Source organism: Bombina bombina, chromosome 5 (assembly GCF_027579735.1).
Source record: "Bombina bombina isolate aBomBom1 chromosome 5, aBomBom1.pri, whole genome shotgun sequence".
In the NCBI taxonomy this organism is placed as follows: domain Eukaryota; kingdom Metazoa; phylum Chordata; class Amphibia; order Anura; family Bombinatoridae; genus Bombina; species Bombina bombina.
Genome location: NC_069503.1, coordinates 599,570,170 through 599,592,989, shown reverse-complemented (window position 1 = coordinate 599,592,989; position 22,820 = coordinate 599,570,170). Strand labels below are relative to the sequence as shown.

The 22,820-nt window shown below is 36.9% G+C and overlaps 1 protein-coding gene across 1 annotated transcript in view; it reads right to left on the bottom strand.

The window, feature by feature from the left end:
• The window catches only part of CNTNAP2 (contactin associated protein 2), a 2,991,056-nt gene that overhangs the window by 205,540 nt on the left and 2,762,696 nt on the right, over window positions 1-22,820 (bottom strand). Inside the window, exons 17-18 of the mRNA XM_053715812.1 lie at window positions 15,726-15,896; window positions 1,258-1,476 (exon numbers count right to left, since the gene is read on the bottom strand). Of these exons, the coding sequence (XP_053571787.1) occupies window positions 1,258-1,476; window positions 15,726-15,896 (390 nt within the window). The remainder of the gene's footprint in view (window positions 1-1,257; window positions 1,477-15,725; window positions 15,897-22,820) is intronic.

Below are 22,820 nucleotides of genomic sequence, written 5' to 3'. Positions count from 1 at the left end.
GTGAGCTACAAAGGCACAGGAAATTTGGTCAGAACTGAAGGCAAGATGAATGCAGTATGTTATCAAAAAATACTGGAGGAAAATTTGCATTCATCAGCCCAGAAGCTGCGCATGGGACGTACTTGGACATTCCAACATGACAATGATCCCAAACACAAGGCCAAGTCGACCTGTCATTGGCTACAGCAGATTAGTGAAGGTTCTGGAGTGGCCATCTCAGTCTCCTGACCTCAATATCATTGAGCCTCTCTGGGGAGATCTCAAACTTACAGTTCATGCAAGACAGCCCAAGAATTTACAGGAACTGGAGGCTTTTTGCCAGGAAGAATGGGCAGCTTTACATCTGAGAAGATAAAGAGCCTCATCCACAAATACCACAAAATATTTCAAGCTGTCATTGATGTTAAAGGGGGTAATACACGGTATTAAGAACTGGGGTATGTAAACTTTTGATCAGGGTCATTTGGGTAGTTTTTGTTGTCATTATGATTTAAAAAGAGTAAACACAGTTGATTGATAATAAATGGCTTCAGCCAAACACGAACCATGAGTGATTTTTTTTGTGTTATCATTCATAGTCTCTGAAAAATGTCCAAGAAATCATACATTCTGCCAAGATATGTAAACTTATGAGCACAACTGTATATAGATTAGCTCCTTTACTGATCAAACAATTACTTTGCGACATGTTGTCACTTCAGAAGTCTATCCTCTTTGAGGGCAATGGAAGAACACAATTTTCTAAGGTAAATTTAATGAAAGGCAGGCAAAATAAAACATGAAGGACATTACATTGCACAGTTGTTTTTATAATATTCAGGATCGTTGTATGTAGAATTCCCTTTTTAGTTTAGTGAGCAAATGACAAGAAACATATGTGTAGCCACCAATCACCAAGTAGCTCCCAGCTGTGCATTGCTGCTCCTGATCCAACCTTGGTAGGCTCTTCATTAAAGGATACCAGAAGATTAAAGTAAATTTATAATATAAGTAAATTAAAACACCATTTAAAATAAAATGTTCTATCTGAACCAGGAAAGTTTAATTTTGATTTTCATGTCCTTTAAAGCCCTTTAAGACATGGGTTGTATTTAAAAAAAACCTTAATATCCTAAATTTAAGAAACCCCAAAACAACTGGAAAATTTGCAACTGGAATTGGAGAAAATGAAATTAATTTTTTAGTTCCAGATCAAGCAATAAATGTTTATAAAGACAGAATATTATGCTGTTTGTATGATGCTATGTTTATTCTTACCAACAAAAAGCTGGCTGTACAACTCAAGTCGTGTGTGCCCTTGTGTGGGTGCTTTGCGGGATTGCATTGGTAGCTGGTCCACTTGTAAGCTGGCTTCCTTCACATTTCTTTCTGCTTTGACTTGGTGCCATTGGTCATCATTCAGTGGAGCTGGACATTTAACAACAAGCTCAACGGGTCCATTTCCAACGTCAAATGAAAACGACACTTCAGTATTGGCTGAATATAAAAAAGAAATATAAGAGGTTTAACTCCAGATCCCATTAGAATAAATATAAAGAATTAATATATTAATTTAGCAAGCACATTAATTGCTGGAAACATCTTTGTTCTGTTTCAGAAATGCTATAATCGTATTAGGCAATATTTTTGCTAGATGACTTAAAAATTAAACTTAATTCTGTTTTTTATTTATTATGCTGCTAAGTGCATAAAAAAACATATTTCTTTCTTTACAACTTCCAATACCCCCACCCATATCCTAATTTTTACCCCCAGTTTATGGTTACTTTAGCACCCATGGCTGTTTTATTTTTCAAAGCTCAGCAAGTTGTATTAGGCCTGGACTGAGCATACAGCATACGGGACATTTGTTCGGTGGACTGGGACCAGTTATGGGCCGGGCCTGTTGCCTTAGCCCCATCCAGTCAGGGATGCAATGTACATGCTGCAGGCGGAGCTAGGGCAGGCACAAGCAGAGTAGTGGAGGAAAGTTATGGATCACTTTATTCGGGGGGGGGGGGTATATGCTGGAGGTGCTGGTGCCCTACCTGGCAATGCCACTGCTGCCTGTTAGCTTCAAAATCAAACGTTTTAACATAACTTTTATTCATGCCAAAAAATATATAATTACCAAGTGCATCAATTAGAGATTTTAAATTTAATGTCTCTTTAAAGGGACAGTCTACTTATTTGTTTAAGCCCCTACAGGTTACCCCTTATCTCAGTGCTTTTTCTCTCTCACTTTTTACAATCTTGCACTATAGCCAGAAAGTGCTAGTTCATTTGTGCCTTATAGATAATATTGTGTTCACTCCCGTGGAGAATGATAAAGAGTTCACAAGAACAAGCACTAATTGGCTAAAATGCAAGATTGTAAAAACCTAAATAGAAAAAAGCACTTAGATAAGGGGACATCTACAGGGTCTTAGATACAGGTAATCATAGAGGTAAAATAAAGAGACTATCTATCTTTTTAAAAATAAAAATTTTCAAGTAGACTGTCTGTTTAAGTTATGAAAATGAGACTCTAACAGACATCACTAAAATAAATTCTTAAGTAGGTTGGTGGATTATCCATTGTTCACACAGAGAGAAGCACACTCACAGGAACGAAGAACCAGCTCAATACCATTGTTAGCCTGTTCTATGGCGATTTACCACCTGGGTGCAGTTTCTTTTAGCCCAGTAATGCTTTTCACAGAGTAGAACTTTCCTGTAATATATCAGTCTGATCCCGCCTATTACAGTCAGCCCAGCACCGAAATACCAGGCAATTCCTCTCTGAACAAAGAACACAGCAACCCCAGACGATCGTTTCATCCTTCATTGGGCCTCGTCAGTGAGGTGTAGCCATATTCCTCTAAGCGTACTGAGCAAGGAGTCCACATCTAGTTTCCCCTTTTTCCCTTAAAGGGACACTGTACCCAAAAAAATTCTTTTGTAATTCAGAAAGAACATGCAATTTTAAGCAACTTTCTAATTTACTCCTTTTATCAATTTTTCTTCGTTCTCTTACTATCATTATTTGAAAAAGAAGGCATCTAAGCTTTTTTTTGATTTCAGTACTCTGGACAGCACTTTTTTATTGGTGGATGAATTTATCCACCAATCAGCAAGGACAACCCAGGTTGTTCACCAAAAATGGGCCGGCATCTAAACTTACATTCTTGCATTTCAAATAAAGATACCAAGAGAATGAAGAAAATTTGATAATAGGAGTAATTTAGAAAGTTGCTTAAAATTTCATGCTCAATCTGAATCACAAAAGAATTTTTTTGGGTACAGTGTCCCTTTAAGGAGACTAAATACACACAGATAGAAGCACACTCACAGGAACAAACAACTGGCTCAATACTATTATTAGCCTGTTCTATGGCGATTTACCACCTGGGTGCAGCTTCTTTTAGCCCAGTGTAGCCAGTCGCTGTGCTGAGACTACAAAAATACCTTTTAAAGAATTAAAGGGATATGAAACCCTACATTTTTTCTATCATGATTCAGATAGAGCATAGGATTTTAAACACTTCTATTATCAATGTTTCTTCTTTCTCTTGGTATCTTCTGTTGAAAAGCAAGGATGTAACCTCAGGAGTCCTTTCTGGAGCACTATAAGGCAACAGTTTTGTATGAATATTTTCATTTGCAAGAGCACTAGATGGAAGCACTATTTCCTGCCATGTAGTGCTTCAGATGCCTATCTATGTATCTCTTCAACACAGAAAACCATGGGAACAAAGCAAATTTGTTAACAGAAGTGAATAGTAAAGTTTTTTTTTATTGTATTCTCTGTCTGAATCACAAAAGAAAATGTTTGGGTTTCATATCCCTTAAAGGAATATTTACCCAATCTTATAAAGTGATATAGGCGCTAATTAAAAGGTTGAATCTTTTAGAAAAAACGTATCAAATGATTCATCTACAAATATTTCCATAGATGTCTATAGTGAATTTTGTTGAAAAATCATTAAATGCACTTTATAAAGGATTGTGATCAACCCCTAAATAAGTGATCATTTTAAGATACAAGTTGGAGACAATCAATCTGTTCAGACACTTTTTAAAAATGTTCTCTTTAAGTCAATTTAACCAATCACAGGCTGCTGCTTTAGCCTTATTATACTCTATGACCAGCACTGTTGCACAAATCCGGTGCTCATCTCGGAGCTGCGGATTGCCGAGTATGCTCTGTCCATATTAATGATTGCTAATAAGTTGCCAGGTTCAGTGAACAACAATAGAAACATGCGCAACTCCCAACAGTATTTTACCGGGCTGTCATGGTTTGTAGCTCTGGAGAATTTCAATCTCATTGCCCTCAAGGACCTTATAAGGGTCACATTTTGCTGATGAATGCCTAGCCACGCCCCAACCTGCCCACAGTCTACCTAGATCTGCACAGTGCCTCACCCAGCTCTGGCAAATCACCTCCCAACCCAACCCCATGACATATAAGACGACTCTGATACAGTTTCCTATGACTCTGTCCCTGTATCTTTCTGTCTAAGTTTCTGGGAAAAGTGTAGAGGTATGAAAAGGGTATGCTGAGTCTGTAGATACTTGTTATACCATTTGCAAGAATATTCCTTAAAGGGACAGTATACTATAAAATTGTTTTTCCCTTAATGTGTTTTCAATTACTGTTTTTTACCAGTTGCAGAGTATACAATGTATGAGATTTGCTTTTTATTAAGGCTGATTTGTGTATATGAATTAGCTAATTTTGTGTTTTGAAGCCACAACCTAATAAAATGAGCTTGTAGGTATAATCAGATCTCATTACTTTATCACATTGTGGACATATACCTGCTTCTTTATCTTATATCTGTCCCTAAACCAATCACCAATACTTGGAGAGAACAATGGAAAATTAACATTTTATTACCTTATCTCTTCTGTAACCCACTGGGAGTGTAATTTCTTCTACTGGCTGTGTTAACACAGCTTGGCCTCGAGGCCAAAAACTTGATAATGGAAGTAAACTAGAAAGTTGTTTCAAATTATATGTTCTGTCTGAATCATGAGAGTTTTATTGTGACTTTACTCTTTAAAGGGACAGTCAACACCAGAATGTTTGTTGTTTTAAAAGATAGATAATCCCTTAATTACCAATTCCCCAGTTTTGCATAACCAACACAGTTATAATTATACACGTTTTACCTCTGTAATTACCTTGTATCTAAGCCTCTGCAGACTGCCCCCTTATTTCAGTTCTTTTGACAGACTTGCATTTAAGCCAATCAGAGCTGTCTCCATGGTAAATTCACGTACATGAGCTCAATGTTATCTATATGAAACACGTGAACTAATGCCCTCTAGTGGTGAAAAACTATCAAAATGCATTTAGATTAGAGGCGGCCTTCAAGATCTAAAAAAATAGCATATGAACCTCCTAGGTTTAGCTTTCTACTAAGAATACCAAGAGAACAAAGCAAAATTGGTGATAAAAGTAAATTGGAAAGTTGTTTAAAATTACATGCCCTATATGAATCATGAAAAGTTTTTTTGGACTTGACTGTCCATTTAAAGGTGAAAATAGATCACCTACTGTGATGCTGCAATGTTTACAGCATGCAGATGTAACCAAGCGTGTTTTTGTGCAGGAACTTCACTGATATTATTCCAACAGGTACAATTATTTTTATATGAAGCATTTAAATGTTGCTACAGCTGCTCGCCATAACTCAAGCCCTTGTTTATTTTTTGCTTATTTTTTTCATACTGGGTGGGGATACCACAGGCTAAATAAAATAATTCAAATGCCAATATAAGATTAATGGAAATACTTGTAAACAATTTAATACACTCCAGCAGGTAAAGTGGATCATTGGGAACAAATTAAAGGGGAGAATTGTTTTAAGTAAACTGTCCCTTTAAATAGCTTTTAAAACAGATATTTGTTTTTAAAACCTGCTATAAGACTTCCATGTCTGCTTAAGTTGTCTTTAAAATTTAAAGGGACATAAAATCCCAATTTTTTCTTTCCTGGTTCAGATAGAGCATGCAATTTTAAACAACTTTTTAATTTACTTCTATTATCAAATTTTCTTCATTTTCTTGTTATCCTTTGTTGAAAAGCAGAAATATAAGCTCAGGAGTGTGCACTGTCTGCAGCACTATATGGCAGCCATTTTGCAACAATATTATACATTAGCAAGAGCACAAGATGGCAGCAATATTTCCTGTCATGTAGTACTCCAGACAAGTGTACACTATGGGGCCGATTTATCAAGTGTCTGGCGGATATGATCTGCTGTAGGGATCATGCCCGCCAGACATCGATAAATGCAGACAGCATACGCTGTCGGCATTTATCAATGCACAAGCAGTTCTCATGAACTGCTTGTGCAATGCTGCACCCTGCAGATTTGCAGCTGCTAGGAGGGGGTGTCAATCAACCCAATCGTATGAGATCGGGCGGATTAATGTCTGCAGCCTCAGAAGCAGCGGACGAGTTAAGGAGCAGCGATCTTAAGACCGCTGCTTCTTAACTCCTGTTTCCGGCGACCCTGAAGGCTCGCGCAGAAAAAGATACATTAGGCACAATACAGGCCATGATAAATCGGCCCCTATGTATCTAGATATCTCTTCAACAAAGAATAACATGAGAATGAAGCAAATTGTATAATAGAAGTAAATTAAAAAGCTTTTTAAAATTGTATTCTCTATCTGAATAATGAAAGAAAAAAAATCGGGTTTTATGTTCCTTTCATTTTAATCTATTTTAAGAATTGTATTAAATAATGGATACACTGCAGTGCCGGATTAGTTTGCTTTCTTGATATATATACTACATTTTTTTTCTACAAATAAAAATATTTCAGGGTATCACAGTTCACCCAGTAGAGCTAAGATAATATTAAAAAAAATGTTAAGAACACGCTCAAGTTATATGATGGCTGTCTGCCCAAACTGAAGCTTCCTTTCCAGAGAAAAATTGTACGCACATTAGATGATCAGTCTTATAGTCACATTTTCAGTATCTGATTGCATTTATTATTCAAAGGCTCATCTGATCATTGCCAAGGAACATTAAGTATGAAAAAAATAAGCAAAAATAAACAAGGGCTTGAGTTATGGCGAGCAGCTGTAGCAACATTTAAATGCTTCATATAAAAATAATTGTACCTGTTGGAATAATATCAGTGAAGTTCCTGCACAAAAACACGCTTGGTTACATCTGCATGCTGCAAACATTGCAGCATCACAGTAGGTGATCTATTTTCACCTTTAAAGGGACAGTCAAGTCCAAAAAAACTTTTCATGATTCATATAGGGCATGTAATTTTAAACAACTTTCCAATTTACTTTTATCACCAATTTTGTTTTGTTCTCTTGGTATTCTTAGTAGAAAGCTAAACCTAGGAGGTTCATATGCTATTTTTTTAGACCTTGAAGGCCACCTCTAATTTAAATGCATTTTGATAGTTTTTCACCACTAGAGGGCATATAGATAGCATTGAGCTCATGCACGTGAATTTACCATGGAGACAGCTCTGATTGACTTAAATGCAAGTCTGTCAAAATAACTGAAATAAGGGGGCAGTCTGCTGAGGCTTAGATACAAGGTAATTACAGAGGTAAAACATGTATAATTATAACTGTGTTGGTTATGCAAAACTGGGGAATTGGTAATTAAGGGGTTATCTATCTTTTAAAACAACAAAAATCTGGTGTTGACTGTCCCTTTAAAGAGTAAAGTCACAATAAAACTCTCATTTTCTTGGTTTCCTTTGTTAAAGGATTGGCTGAACACATTGGGTGAGTGAATGATAAGATATATATATGTGCATATATCTGCTCTTCAATTAAGGATACCAAGAAAACATGATGAAGTGCCATAATGGGCAGGAAACGTGTCGGATGTATGCAACTATGGCGATGTACTGTTTTACACTGCTACTGTGCAATAAATAATGAACTTCTAAAATCTCCTAAAGCCTGAAAGATTCCCTGTCATTTTCCTTTTTGTATACTAAGAAAACAAAGCCACTTTGAAAATAAAAGAGAGTTGAAAAGTTGTTTAACCCCTTTGTGATGGCTGCTTTAAGCTGTATGGCATACAGATATAGCCACTGTGAGTGACGGTGCGACCTGTTCTCCTACAGCCCTGGAAGTGCTACAGATGCCTGACGTATAGGGTTTTGTGGCCATAACTAAGGGGTTAAAATTGCATTCTCTGCCTGAATTATAAAAGTTTAATTTTGACTTTACTGTCCCTTTTTGAATGACTGCAGTTAGTAAAAACCTTTAGTTGCTCGAAAGCCCTGCAGATATTTTTTTATAGGGGTCCATCTTTAAAGGGAAATATAGTAAAAAGGACAGTGTAGAGTAAACATTGCAAGATCTAATTTTCTTAGAGTATGTGATAGTTGCTTAACTGACCCAAGAGTACTATGGGTTTAACCCCTACAAAGAGTTAAATACATAGGTTAAGTCTTCTCAAGAGGCACAAGCATTGCAGCTAATGAGTAGGACACGTTATTGCTGCTTCTGTTGGTTTGGAGCAGGACTTTACCCCTGAAGCACATAGATAAAGTCCTGCTCTGGAGCTGCAAGCCTTGTGGCTACCTAAATCTGCCACTGCTGGCTGGATACAGGAGGCTGGCACATTAGAATACATCCACACATCAGAAGACACATTCAGGAATAATCATAGGGATTAAAGGGACACTACACAACATTTGTGTTATCTTGTTATAGAATAAGTTAGCAGCCAAGTGTAAAACAAATGAACACCTTGTTTGCTGCAATTGTTTTTCACTAGTCAAATTCTTCCCATCATATCCCTTATTTGGAGAAGACAATCTGGACTTGTCACTGCATTTTTGTGCAGCTGTTTTCTATGGGGTTGAGATCTGGAAACTGGCTAGGCAACTCCAGGACCTTGAAACGCTTCTTAAAAAGCCACTCCGTTGCCCGGGCGGTGTGTTTGGGATCATTGTCTTGCTGAAAGACCCAGCCACGTTTCATCTTCAATGCCCTTGCTGATGGAAGGAGGTTTGCACTCAAAATCTCACAATACATGGCCCCATTCATTCTTTCATGTACACGGATCAGTCGTCCTGTTCCCTTTGCAGAGAAGCAGCCCCAAAGCATGATGTTGCCACCCCCATGCTTCACAGTAGGTATGGTGTTCTTTGGTTGCAACTCAGCATTCTCTCTCCTCCAAACACGACGAGTTGTGTTTCTACCAAACAGTTCTACTTTGGTTTCATCTGACCATATGACATGCTCTCAATCCGCTTCTGGATCATCCAAATGCTCTCTAGCATACTTCAGACGGGCCCGGACATGTACTGGCTTAAGCAGGGGGACGCGTCTGGCACTGCAGGATCTGAGTCCCTGTCGGCGTAGTGTGTTACTGATGGTAGCCTTTGTTACGTTGGTCCCAGCTCTCTGCAGGTTATTCACTAGGTCCCCCCGTGTGATTCTGGGATGTTTGCTCACCATTCTTGTGATCATTTTGACCCCACGGGGTGAGATCTTGCGTTGAACCCCAGATCAAGGGAGATTATCAGTGGTCTTCTATGTCTTCCATTTTCTAATTATTGCTCCCACAGTTTATTTCTTCACACCAAGCTGCTTGCTTATTGCAGATTCAGTCTTCCCAGCCTGGTGCAGGTCTACAATTTTGTTTCTGGTGTCCTTCGACAGCTCTTTGGTCTTCACCATAGTGGAGTTTGGAGTGTGACTGTTTGAGGTTGTGGACAGGTGTCTTTTATACTGATAACAAGTTCAAACAGGTGCCATTAATACAGGTGGAGTGGAGGACAGAGGAGCCTCTTAAAGAAGAAGATACAGGTCTGTGAGAGTCAGAAATCTTGCTTGTTTGTAGGTGACCAAATACTTATTTTCCACCATAATATGCAAATAAATTCTTTCCAAATCAGACAATGTGATTGTCTGGATTTGTTTCCACATTTTGTCTCTCATAGTTGAGGTATACCTATGATGAAAATTACAGACCTCTCTCATCTTCTTAAGTGGGAGAACTTTCACAATTGGTGGCTGACTAAATACTTTTTTGCCCCACTGTATGTAGCAGCATAAGCCTTGATAAGTCGGCAGTGTGCATTTCTAATTCTGAGATTTAGAAAATCCACTATTTTCAGAGATAAATGACGTGAAATAGGGGCAAATAAATAGTATATTGGAAAGTATTTTTTTACTATGCATAGATAAACCTTTTATATAGCAATCTCAATGTGTTTTCTGTCTCTAATAATTTTTGGTGCAAGATTTTGCACATAAGTGTGTTGACCATATGAGGGAAATAGTTCTTATCTGTCAGGTTTTTTTTCCTGTCATGAATTGAAATGACTTTATTCACAACTCAATTATTCTGTGCATTTGACATTGCATGTCTTAGGTTGTCTGTACTAGTTATTTGTTCCTTATGCTCTGCACATACAAATGTGATAAGAGTTAAGGAACGCTCAGCAGTGCAATACACAATTTCATTGGTTTCCTGCTAATAAAACCTTGTCACAGGTCCCTTCAATCCCTCTACATTTTATTCCCTTATCTCTAAAAGCCATGCAGGATGCTAACTGAATGAACACTGCGTTCAGTTCACACATCACTGTCACAAAGATCCAAAGTAATACAGATTCAATCACTTTATCATCAGAGACTTAGTTAAAAAAATGGCATTTGTTTGTTGTTGACCATGCAGACGTTAGCTAAAGTTGGTTTCAGCTCTCTCTTTGGATGTCACGTGTTAATGCTGCCTTTACCAACCAGTCTAATAAAAGCAAATCCGCTAGACAAGTGAATTTTATGAAATGTGACATCTTACATTAGAGGTACTTTTAACCTCTTCTTTGCCTGACAAAGCTACAATGCATTGATAATGCAGGTGTTATACTGCCATAGGCACACACAAAAAATCTGCTACCAAACCCCTACTTCCATTTTTGTGTATAGTTTGTAGTCAAAGTCCTTTGCATCTGAAATGGGCAAGAGTTTGTTTTCTACCTACATTTGCAAGGTAGTGTCCACTGCTCTACGCACACCTTTAATATTAATTATTTTGGTGAACTTTTTGCACACCCACATTTTCTTGTCTAGACGCACCCTGAAAATTTTGGTTCTCACAAATTAGAAGTTCATTATAAACTATCTAGGAAAATGAATGATTTTCCTGTCAGGGTTAAATAGATTAGTGATTAAGTCATGTCAGACAAATAAAGAGATGAGTTAAAGCCTCCCATCATGCATGGAGCAGTGTTAACTCCTTCTGTCAGTCATACATCAGCTACAAATAGAGCAGCATGAATTCAATATATAACTTAATATTCACCCAAAATTTAACACACCCTTTTACAACAAAATACCCAATAATTGCTATGGCTTAGTGCCTGGTGGGCTATTTGCCTCTTTTAGATCAGGGCTCTTGGGGAAGCCACGTGATCTATCCAGGCTCCCTCTGGTGCTAAAAGCATGTCAACACTGTCCTTACATTTATCAAATTGTCTCATAAAAAATGAGCAGTTAGAGAATTCTCATTCTCATCTGTCAGTCACATATAGACCAGTTATTAATTGCTTCTGTCAGCCATATAGCAGTATTAACCCCTTCTGTCAGCCACATACAGAACTGTGTTAACCCCTTCTGCCAGCCACATACAGAGCTGTGTTAACCCCTTCTGCCAGCCACATACAGAGTTGCGTTAACCCCTTCTGCCATCCACATGCAGAGCAGTGAAAAAACTTCCTGTCAGCCATATTCAGTGATCAGACATATAATAAGGGGACATTTAGTAGTTTATCTGTGACACATATCTTTAGTTACATACTTTGTTAAACAGTAACAATCAAACATACCTTGTAACCTTAGACTGCTTTAATGTCAAGTTGAAGGAACTATATTTATTAGTATCTAAATTATTATGTATAAACATAAAACTAAAACAATATCTGATTATAGTTTTAACATTACAGAAAGATACTTTTTTCCTTTTGTGTTTTCTTGCAGTTATAGGGAGCTGAAAAGGAAAACGTATTCTGCTGAACAGCCACTAGATGACAGTGTGACTTCATATAAACTTGGATTCTATGTCACAATTTTTGGGACATGTGACAATATCTGCATTTAGTTTCAAGCTGATATTCCTAACACTACTTTCTGAGTGTTGGTGGGTACCCAAAGATGTTATATTTGCACATGGCATGGGATGAGCACCTACTCCAGTTTGAGAGAGTAGTTCATCTCTGTGATTTGTATGTGCCTAGGAAGATTACAAATTGGCTATGTCACCCTTGATACAATCTCACTTGACATGATCTTGAGCATGTCACCATTTGGTGAAATGCTGCAACTACTCTTCATTTCATGCTACATCTTTAGCCTATCTGTGTACATCTAAGTGAGTGCTGGCCATTGTGTTTTATATATATATATATATATATATATATATATATATATATATATATATACACACTGTAAATATATATATATATATATGTCACGGTTAAAGTCAGAAATCTGGGTAATCCTAGGATTACCAAGGTAAATCTGATATTACCCAAGCGGCTGTGGGTAAATGTAATGTAATTCCCCCATCTACACTATTTTTGTTCCCTCCACCTGGGGGGTTAAAGGAAGGCGCCTCGCCAATCCTCTGACATCCACCCCAAGTGAACCTTGGGGAACGAGGTTTAAAAAGGGGGGCTTTGCTCCCCCTTGAAACTCCCAGATGGGGGCATAAATGATAGTGAAGATGTGTGAATTAAAGTGCATCGTATATATATTTGAAGAGCTTACTCGATGCACTCTGAAAAGATTTATCAAGTTACATCAGGCTTTACCCACAGCTGTTTGGGTAATGTCAGGTTTTCCTGGGTAATGCTAGGATTACCCAATTTCTTACATTACCCGCAACATATATATATATACACACACATGCCAGGGACCATATTAAATAAAATTCACACTTATGCTAAAGATAACACTACAAAAGAAGTCATTATCACATTTTTAGTATACAAAAAATAAGTCACTGTTAACTAATTTAATTTAACTGTAGTTACTACTCAAATTTACTACACATGGGGGCAGAGGGCCACAGAAAAGCCATGAAAAGGCAGGTGTGGCCCACAGCTTGGGTGGTCCTTAGCTAAATAATGTAGAAGATATAGATGTCTGCTCTTTATGCACTTGCAAATGCTCAGTGACTAATGCGTTATGCCTAAGAAAAGCTAATCGGATTTAGTCATCTGTTTGAATTTATTTTATGCTTATTTATTGTTGCTCTTCTCAAAATGATGGCACTATAAGACATTCACCAACTGATGCACACTATGTATTGATTTTATTTATCTTATTTATTTTTGTTATGATATCACAATATCTCTTCACTGTAAATTCCGTGTCTGCAATTGAGATCGTATAAATAAAGATATTTGAAAAAAAAGTGAATCTTTTGTCTCCAATGCAGAGTCCTATGTATCTTGTATTTTGCTGTTCTCTTTCTTCCTATGTCTCCTTTTTTATTTTCCTCTTGCTGCCGATTTTAGTCACACCCCTATATAACCCTTTCTGTCCCATTAACACATATTTATCTATTGATGTTCTCCTCTTCTATGCCTCTTAATGCCATATTTTCACCCACTTATCAGAAGCTTGCATCAACAAAAGATGCTGACATCTACCCACTGGTCCAGAAACCTTTGAAACTCTACAGCAAAATAAATTTGAGGCCACTGCCCCATACAGGTTCCCATTATCTGAAATATTCAGATGTCTTACATCCCGCAGCTTCCCTTGATAAAAAAGCATAACATTTTACTAGAACAATGCATTCATGATAATTTCATTAAAGTAATGTGACAATTTTTATTTTTATTTTAGTTCCTAGAAAATCCCCCATACACTGGAAGAGACTCTACAATCTGTCATGGCTGTTGAAAACTGCCTCTTGATTTGATTTGCTAATTGTATCTCAAGCACAGCAGAAAGAAAATCAAGGTCAATCTTCTTGGACAGTTGTTAATTTTCAATATTAAAGGGATATAAAACAGTCTGTTTCATTGTTATAACCCCCCCCCCCATACACACACACTAAGCAATTGATTATGAATTATATAAATCATTGCAATATGTATTAATCATAACTTTAAACTGTTTTCACCTATTATTTTTGTTAAACTTAATATCTGCAGTGTCCATTACTTCCTGTTACAGATCTACAAGGGGGGCTGGGGTTTCTTTATGAAGGCATATCTAGCTACAAACTTCTAGAGTAACATGAGCTTGTTTACTAATAAGTGAAAACTAGATAAACAGGTAGTCAGATTTGCCCATGCTAAGAAGAGGCAGAATGCAACTTAAAGGGACATGAAACCCACAATTTTTCTTTCATGATTTTAGACAAAACATTTGATTTTAAACAACTTCCCAATTGACTTTTATTATTTAATTTGCATCATTCTATTCATATTCTTTGTTGAAAAGCATACCTAGGCAGGCTAAGGAGCAACAATGCATTACTTGGAGCTTGCTGTTGATTGATGGATGCACATAAATGCCACTTTTCATTGGTTCACCAGATGTATCCAGCTAGCTCCCAGTAGTGCATTTCTACTCCTTCAACAAAGGGTACCAAAAGAATGAAGCAAACTTCTTAATAGAAGTAAATTGGAAAGTTGTTTAAAATCACATGCTTTATATGAATCATGAAAGAAAAAAAATTGGGTTTCATGTCCCTTTAAATGATTAAGGTGGGAACTATCTTAATTCCAGAGGGCAGTGGCTACACTAAGAATATCTAGTGTACTTCTTGTAAGTAAGTTGTTGTTTTTTTGTTGTTGTTTTTTTTTACACAATCTGTTTCTATTTATGTTTACTTTGATTTATTATAATTGCTTTTACTGAAGGAGCACTGATTGATATCCCTTTAATTCCTTTTATAAACACTTGCTGACATTTCAGATGAGGGCTGAGCAGATGAAAGGGGGAATTACAACATTTTTGTTTGTTTATTTTGAAATATATTTTACTTACGCTTGTATCCTAACACAAAGAAATCCACCTGAATGAATGAGTCATGATATGGAACCATTCCTTTTATACCAACATTTTCTTGTTTAGAACATAATTGGGTTTGTAAAAATATGTTAACAAATTCAGTTTAAGCAAATGAGAAAGATCCTTAAAGGGCCACTAAACCCAAAATGTTTATTTTATGATTCAGATAGAAAATACAATTTTAAACAACTTGCTAATTTACCTCTATTATCTAATTTGCTTCATTTTTTAGATATTCTTTGTTGAAGAAATAGCAATGCACATGAGTGAGCCAATCACACAAGGCATCTATGTGCAGCCACCAATCAGCAGCTACTGAGCCTATCTAGATATGCTTTTCAGCAAATAATATCAAGAGAATGAAGCAAATTAGATAATAGAAGTAAATTAGAAAGTTGTTTAAAATTGCATGCTCTTTCTGAATCACAAAAGAAAAAAAATGTGGGTTTCATGTCCCTTTAAAGTATTAGAACCTGAAGTAATTTGAGTAATTTGGGTAAAGGGTGGTTGATTCATGGATAAGATTTTTTATAATAGAGATAATGACACATTCAAAAATGTCTGTATTAATTAAGCTTACACTTCAAAATGAAGTATGGGTAAGTTTGATTGTCTTTCGGGATCTTACTTGTCCTCAAGAAATTGTTGATGGTAAAGTAAAATACTATAGTTTACTGAGACTCTTTAGTGAAAGTAATAATGGTATCAATGCAACTTACACTTTAATTCTAACTTGATAAAATCTGTGTTTCCTCTGTTTTCTAGGAATACTCCATCAGGGGCAGATGTCTTAAAGTAAAAGGAGATGTCAGCACTGGTTTCACCTTGGAAAGTGGGAAAGTGAAGATAGGAGGACGGCGTTGTGAAGGATGCTGCGTTCCAGTAATTTTCTGTGAATAGTAACAAAGAGAATATATGTGAGAACTATTACCATGGTAAATAATAATAGGATGTGCAGTACATACAAAGCCAGGAATTGTTTTGTTATGTTTGGTAGCAATTATAATCATCTTAAAAATAGTAAGAAATACTGAAGGTTTAAACCATAGACTTAAAAAAACAAAGTTTTCTTTCTAGTGAACAAAATGTCTCAGTTTATGGAGCATTTCCAGTATTTGTAAAATAAAAGTATGAACTAGAGAGCTTTTCCTCACTAAGATGTTTCTTTCCTAAGAGAACACCCACTCATTTTAGAAAAAAATAAATAAAATAAAAAAATCACTGCTTTTATCAGCATGACTGGATAGTGAGATAAGTAGCATATTTATGTCAACCATAAGAAGTCTAGAGGGCTATGGCCAATTGTGAAAAAAATAAACTCAACCACCAATAATGTGCAATCTAAACTGTAATGGTTTATTTCTAGTAGAGAAGGTAGTGCAGTTTATTTAAAGGAACATAAAACACATTTTTTTTTTATCTTTTATGATGCAGAAAAAGCATGTGATTTGCAACAACTTTCTAATCTAATTCTATTTACTTCTATTATCAGGCTTACTTCATTCTCTTGGCATCCTTGTTAAAGGAGCAGCAATACACTACTAGGAGCTAACTGAACACATTTGATGAAAAAATGAAGAGATGCATTTATGTGAAGCTACCAATCAGCAGCTATCTCCCAGTAGTGCATTGCTGATCCAATACCTATCTAGATATGCTTTTCAACTAAGGATACCAAGAAGATTAAGCAAATTAAAAAACAGAAGTTCATTAAAAAGTTGTTTAAATTCACATATTCTCTCTGAATCATGAAAAAAAGTTTGTGTTTCTTGTCCCTTTAACCTATATTTTCTCTAAACTTTTTTAAGCATTTAGTGGATCAACTATTCACCATTTTTCATCAGTGATCTGACATCTAGGGGATCCTGTTAACTTTTATTTGAAAGATAATTTTCTTTACAGTCTGATGAAAATATGGTTTTATTTTTTGTCAACAAAGACACAGTTTTATCTTCTAAACCCTTTTTATTAATCTATCTCTGGTATATAATAGGATATGAAAGTACATTTTTTACGTTCACCATGTGCACTGCTAACTTAAGGGTTGAGAGAACCCTCATTTGAAAGAAGAGTTCTCTTCTTTAGTAAGTGCAGGTCTCATAGGGTTATGGCTTTATTTTTGTCTAAAATAGAGGCAGTTTCAGAGGCTAAATGCGGTGTCTAAGCAGATAGAAAACTTCCTGTTTCCCATTGACCACATTATAAACAGAGCATCATGTTCTCTTTCCAGTGAGGGGTCACATAGTGCTCTAAGCATTGACATAAAGGGACACTGAACCCAAATTTTTTATCTTGTGAGTCAGATGCATGCAATTTTAAGCAACTTTCTAATTTTCTCCAATTATCAAATTTTCTTGATAATCTTCAAGATTATCAAGAAGTGTTCATCCAAGCAGGCAGAAGTCTTCATCTAGACGGCATCTTCTATCTTCATCCATCCGGCGTGGAGCGGCTCCATCTTCAAGACATCCGGCACGGAGCATCCTCTTCTCTTGACGGCTAACGAAGACTATCAGCCAATCGGAATTCATGAGATGCCATCTTGGATGACGTCCCTTAAAGGAACCTTCATTCTTCGTTAGCCGTCAAGAGAAGAGGATGCTCTGTTCCGGATGTCTTGAAGATGGAGCCGCTCCGCGCCTGATGGATGAAGATAGAAGATGCCGTCTGGATGAAGATAGAAGATGCCGTCTGGATGAAGACTTCTGCCGGCTTGGATGAACACTTCGGCCCGCTTGGATGAAGACTTCTGCCGGCTTCATTGAGGACTTCTTGCCGCTTGGATGAAGACTTCTGCTGCTTCATTGAGGATGGATGTCGGGTCTTCTAAAACTGTAAGTGGATCTTCGGGGGTTAGTGTTAGGTTTTTTTAAGGGTTTATTGGGTGGATTTTATTTTTAGCTTAGGGTTTGGCCACAGAAAAAGAGCTAAATGCCCTTTTAAGGGCAATGCCCATCCAAATGTCATTTTCAGGGCAATGGGGAGCTTAGGTTTTTAGATAGGATTTTATTTGGGGGTTTGGTTGTGTGGGTGGTGGGTTTTACTGTTGGGGGGTGTTTGTATTTTTTTTTTACAGGAAGCTGATTTCTTTGGGGCAATGCCCCGCAAAAGGCCCTTTTAAGGGCTATTGGTAGTTTATTGTAGGCTAGGGTTTTTTTTTTATTTTGGGGGGCTTTTTTATTTTGATAGGGCTATTAGATTAGGTGTAATTAGTTTAAATATTTGATCATTTCTTTTTTATTTTGTGTAATTTAGTGTTTGTTTGTTTTTGTAAGTTAATTCTATTTAATTAATGTAATTTATTTAATTTTTGTGTAAGGTTAGGTGTTAGTGTAAGACAGGTAAGGTTTTATTTTACAGGTAAATTTGTATTTATTTTAGCTAGGTAGCTAGTAAATAGTTAATAACTATTTACTAACTAATCTACCTACTGAAAATAAATACAAATTTAGCTGTGAAATAAAAATAAAATCTAAGATAGATACAATGTAAATATTAGTTATATTGTAACAAGCTTACAGTTTATTTTACAGGTATTTAGTTTTAAATAGGAATTATTTAGGTATTAATTGTAATTTTTATTTAGATTTATTTTAATTATATTAAAGTTAGTGGGTGTTAGGGTTAGGGTTAGACTTAGGGTTAGGTTAGGGGTTTATAACTTTAGTATAGTGGCGGCGAATTTGGGGGCAGCAGATTAGGGGTTAATAACAGTAATGTAGGTTGCGGCGATGTTAGGGACAGCAGATTAGGGGTTAATAATATTTAACTAGTGTTTTCGATGCGGGAGTGCGGCAGTTTAGGGATTAATATGTTTATTATAGTGGCGGTGATGTCCGGAGCGGCAGATTAGGGGTTAATAATTTTATTTTAGTGTTTGCGATGCGGGAGGGCCTCAGTTTAGGGGTTAATAGGTAGTTTATGGGTGTTAGTGTACTTTTTAACACTTTAGTTATGAGTTTTATGCTACAGCTTTGTAGCGTAAAAAACCATAACTACTGACTTTCAGGTGGCGGTATGAATCTTTTAGTTATGGGCTGTACCGCTCACTTTTTGGCCGGACAGGCAAACTCGTAATACCGGCGCTATGGAAGTCCCATTGAAAAAGGACTTTTTGAAAGCTGCGGTAGTTACGTTGCGTTACGGCCAAAAAAGTGTGCGGAACAGCTATACCTGCAAAACTCGTAATACCAGCGGTAGTGAAAAAGAGCCATAACGCTGCTTTTTTACCCATAACGCAAAACTCGTAATCTAACCGTATGTTTTTTACTAATATTTTTTATATTCATATAAATAATTGTAGTAAAGAATAAATAAAATAAAAATAACATAATAAAAAAATAATATAATAAAAAAATGTTAAAATTGGTTGGAAACAAAAACAATGAAGTAAAGGTCACAAAAACAACAACAATTTTTGGTATATGTTCAATACTCTGTAACTTAAAACATAGTGAAATTGTAATCATGTAGTCATTTAGTATTCCAGAGTGTTCCATGGTTCATACTACATACATACTCTTAAAAATTAAGGCCTAGATTTAGAGTTTGGCGGTAGCCGTGAAAACCAGCATTAGAGGCTCCTAACGCTGGTTTTAGGCTACCGCCGGTATTTGGAGTCAGTCAGGAAAGGGTCTAACGCTCACTTTTCAGCCGCGACTTTTCCATACCACAGATCCCCTTACGTCAATTGCGTATCCTATCTTTTCAATGGGATCTTTCTAACTCCGGTATTTAGAGTCGTGGCTGAAGTGAGCGTTAGAAATCTAACGACAAAACTCCAGCCGCAGAAAAAAAGTCAGTAGTTAAGAGCTTTCTGGGCTAACGCCGGTTCATAAAGCTCTTAACTACTGTGCTCTAAAGTACACTAACACCCATAAACTACCTATGTACCCCTAAACCGAGGTCCCCCCACATCGCCGCCACTCTATTAAAAAATTTTAACCCCTAATCTGCCGACCGCCACCTACATTATCCTTATGTACCCCTAATCTGCTGCCCCTAACACCGCCGACCCCTATATTATATTTATTAACCCCTAACCTGCCCCCCACAACGTCGCCGCCAGCTACCTACAATAATTAACCCCTAATCTGCCAACCGCTAAGTGCCGCCACCTACATTATCCTTATGTACCCCTAATCTGCTGCCCCTAACACCGCCGACCCCTATATTATATTTATTAACCCCTAATCTGCCCCCCTCAACGTCGCCTCCACCTGCCTACACTTATTAACCCCTAATCTGCCAACCGGACCGCACCGCTATCATAATAAAGTTATTAACCCCTAATCCGCCTCACTCCCGCCTCAATAACCCTATAATAAATAGTATTAACCCCTAATCTGCCCTCCCTAACATCGCCAACACCTAACTTCAAACATTAACCCCTAATCTGCCGACCGGAGCTCACCGCTATTCTAATAAATTTTTTAACCCCTAAAGCTAAGTCTAACCCTAACACTAACACCCCCCTAAGTTAAATATAATTTAAATCTAACGAAATAAATTAACTCTTATTAAATAAATTATTCCTATTTAAAGCTAAATACTTACCTGTAAAATAAACCCTAATATAGCTACAATATAAATTATAATTATATTGTAGCTATTTTAGGATTAATATTTATTTTACAGGTAACTTTGTATTTATTTTAACCAGGTACAATAGCTATTAAATAGTTAAGAACTATTTAATAGCTAAAATAGTTAAAATAATTACAAAATCACCTGTAAAATAAATCCTAACCTAAGTTACAATTAAACCTAACACTACACTATCAATAAATTAATTAAATAAAATACCTACAATTAAACCTAACACTACACTATCAATAATTTAATTAAATACAATATCTACAAATAAATACAATGAAATAAACTAACTAAAGTATGAAAAATAAAAAAGAACTAAGTTACAATAAATAAAAAAATATTTACAAACATTAGAAAAATATTACAACAATGTTAAACTAATTACACCTACTCTAAGCCCCCTAATAAAATAACAAAGCCCCCCAAAATAAAAAAATGCCCTACCCTATTCTAAATTAAAAAAGTTCAAAGCTCTTTTACCTTACCAGCCCTGAACAGGGCCCTTTGCGGGGCATGCCCCAAAGAATTCAGCTCTTTTGCCTGTAAAAAAAAAAACATACAATACCCCCCCCAACATTACAACCCACCACCCACATACCCCTAATCTAACCCAAACCCCCCTTAAAGAACCTTACACTAAGCCCCTGAAGATCTTCCTACCTTGTCTTCACCATGCCAGGTTCACCGATCGGTCCAGAGTCTTGATCCAAGCCCAAGCGGGGGGCTGAAGAGTGACGTCCATCCTCGGGCTGAAGTCTGGATCCAAGCGGCGGCTGAAGAAATCCATCATCGGGCTGAAGTCGGAAGTTCATCATCGGGATGAAGTCTTCTATCAAGCCGCATCTTCAATCTTCTTTCTTCTGGAGCGGAGCGGAGCCATCTTCTTTCCAACCGACGCGGATCCAACCGACGCCTACTCGCCGAATGAAGGTTCCTTTAAGGGGCGTCATCCAAGATGGCGTCCCTCAAATTCCGATTGGCTGATAGGATTTTATCAGCCAATCGGAATTAAGGTAGGAAAATTCTGATTTGCTGATGGAATCAGCCAATCAGAATCAAGTTCAATCCGATTGGCTGATCTGATCAGCCAATCAGATTGAGCTCGCATTCTATTGGCTGATCGGAACAGCCAATAGAATGCAAGCTCAATCTGATTGGCTGATTGGATCAGCCAATCGGATTGAACTTGATTCTGATTGGCTGATTCCATCAGCCAATCAGAATTTTCCTACCTTAATTCCGATTGGCTGATAGAATCCTATCAGCCAATCGGAATTCGAGGGACGCCATCTTGGATGACGTCCCTTAAAGGAACCTTCATTCGGCGAGTAGGCGTCGGTTGAAGAGGTTGGATCCGCGTCGGTTGGAAAGAAGATGGCTCCGCTCCAGAAGAAAGAAGATTGAAGATGCGGCTTGATAGAAGACTTCATCCCGATGATGGACTTCCGACTTCAGCCCAATGATGGATTTCTTCAGCCGCCGCTTGGATCCAGACTTCAGCCCGAGGATGGACGTCACTCTTCAGCCTCCCGCTTGGGCTTGGATCAAGACTCTGGACCGATCGGTGAACCTGGCATGGTGAAGACAAGGTAGGAAGATCTTCAGGGGCTTAGTGTTAGGTTTATTTAAGGGGGGTTTGGGTTAGATTAGGGGTATGTTGGTGGTGGGTTGTAAAGTTGGGGGGGGGGTATTGTATGTTTTTTTTTAACAGGCAAAACAGCTGAATTCTTTGGGGCATGCCCCGCAAAGGGCCCTGTTCAGGGCTGGTAAGGTAAAAGAGCTTTGAACTTTTTTAATTTAGAATAGGGTAGGGCATTTTTTTATTTTGGGGGGCTTTGTTATTTTATTAGGGGGCTTAGAGTAGGTGTAATTAGTTTAAAATTGTTGTAATATTTTTCTAATGTTTGTAAATATTTTTTTATTTTTTGTAACTTAGTTCTTTTTTATTTTTCGTACTTTAGTTAGTTTATTTCATTGTATTTATTTGTAGATATTGTATTTAATTAATTTATTGATAGTGTAGTGTTAGGTTTAATTGTATCTTAGGTTAGGATTTATTTTACAGGTGATTTTGTAATTATTTTAACTATTTAATAGCTATTGTACCTGGTTAAAATAAATACAAAGTTACCTGTAAAATAAATATAAATCCTAAAATAGCTATAATATAATTATAATTTATATTGTAGCTATATTAGGGTTTATTTTACAGGTAAGTA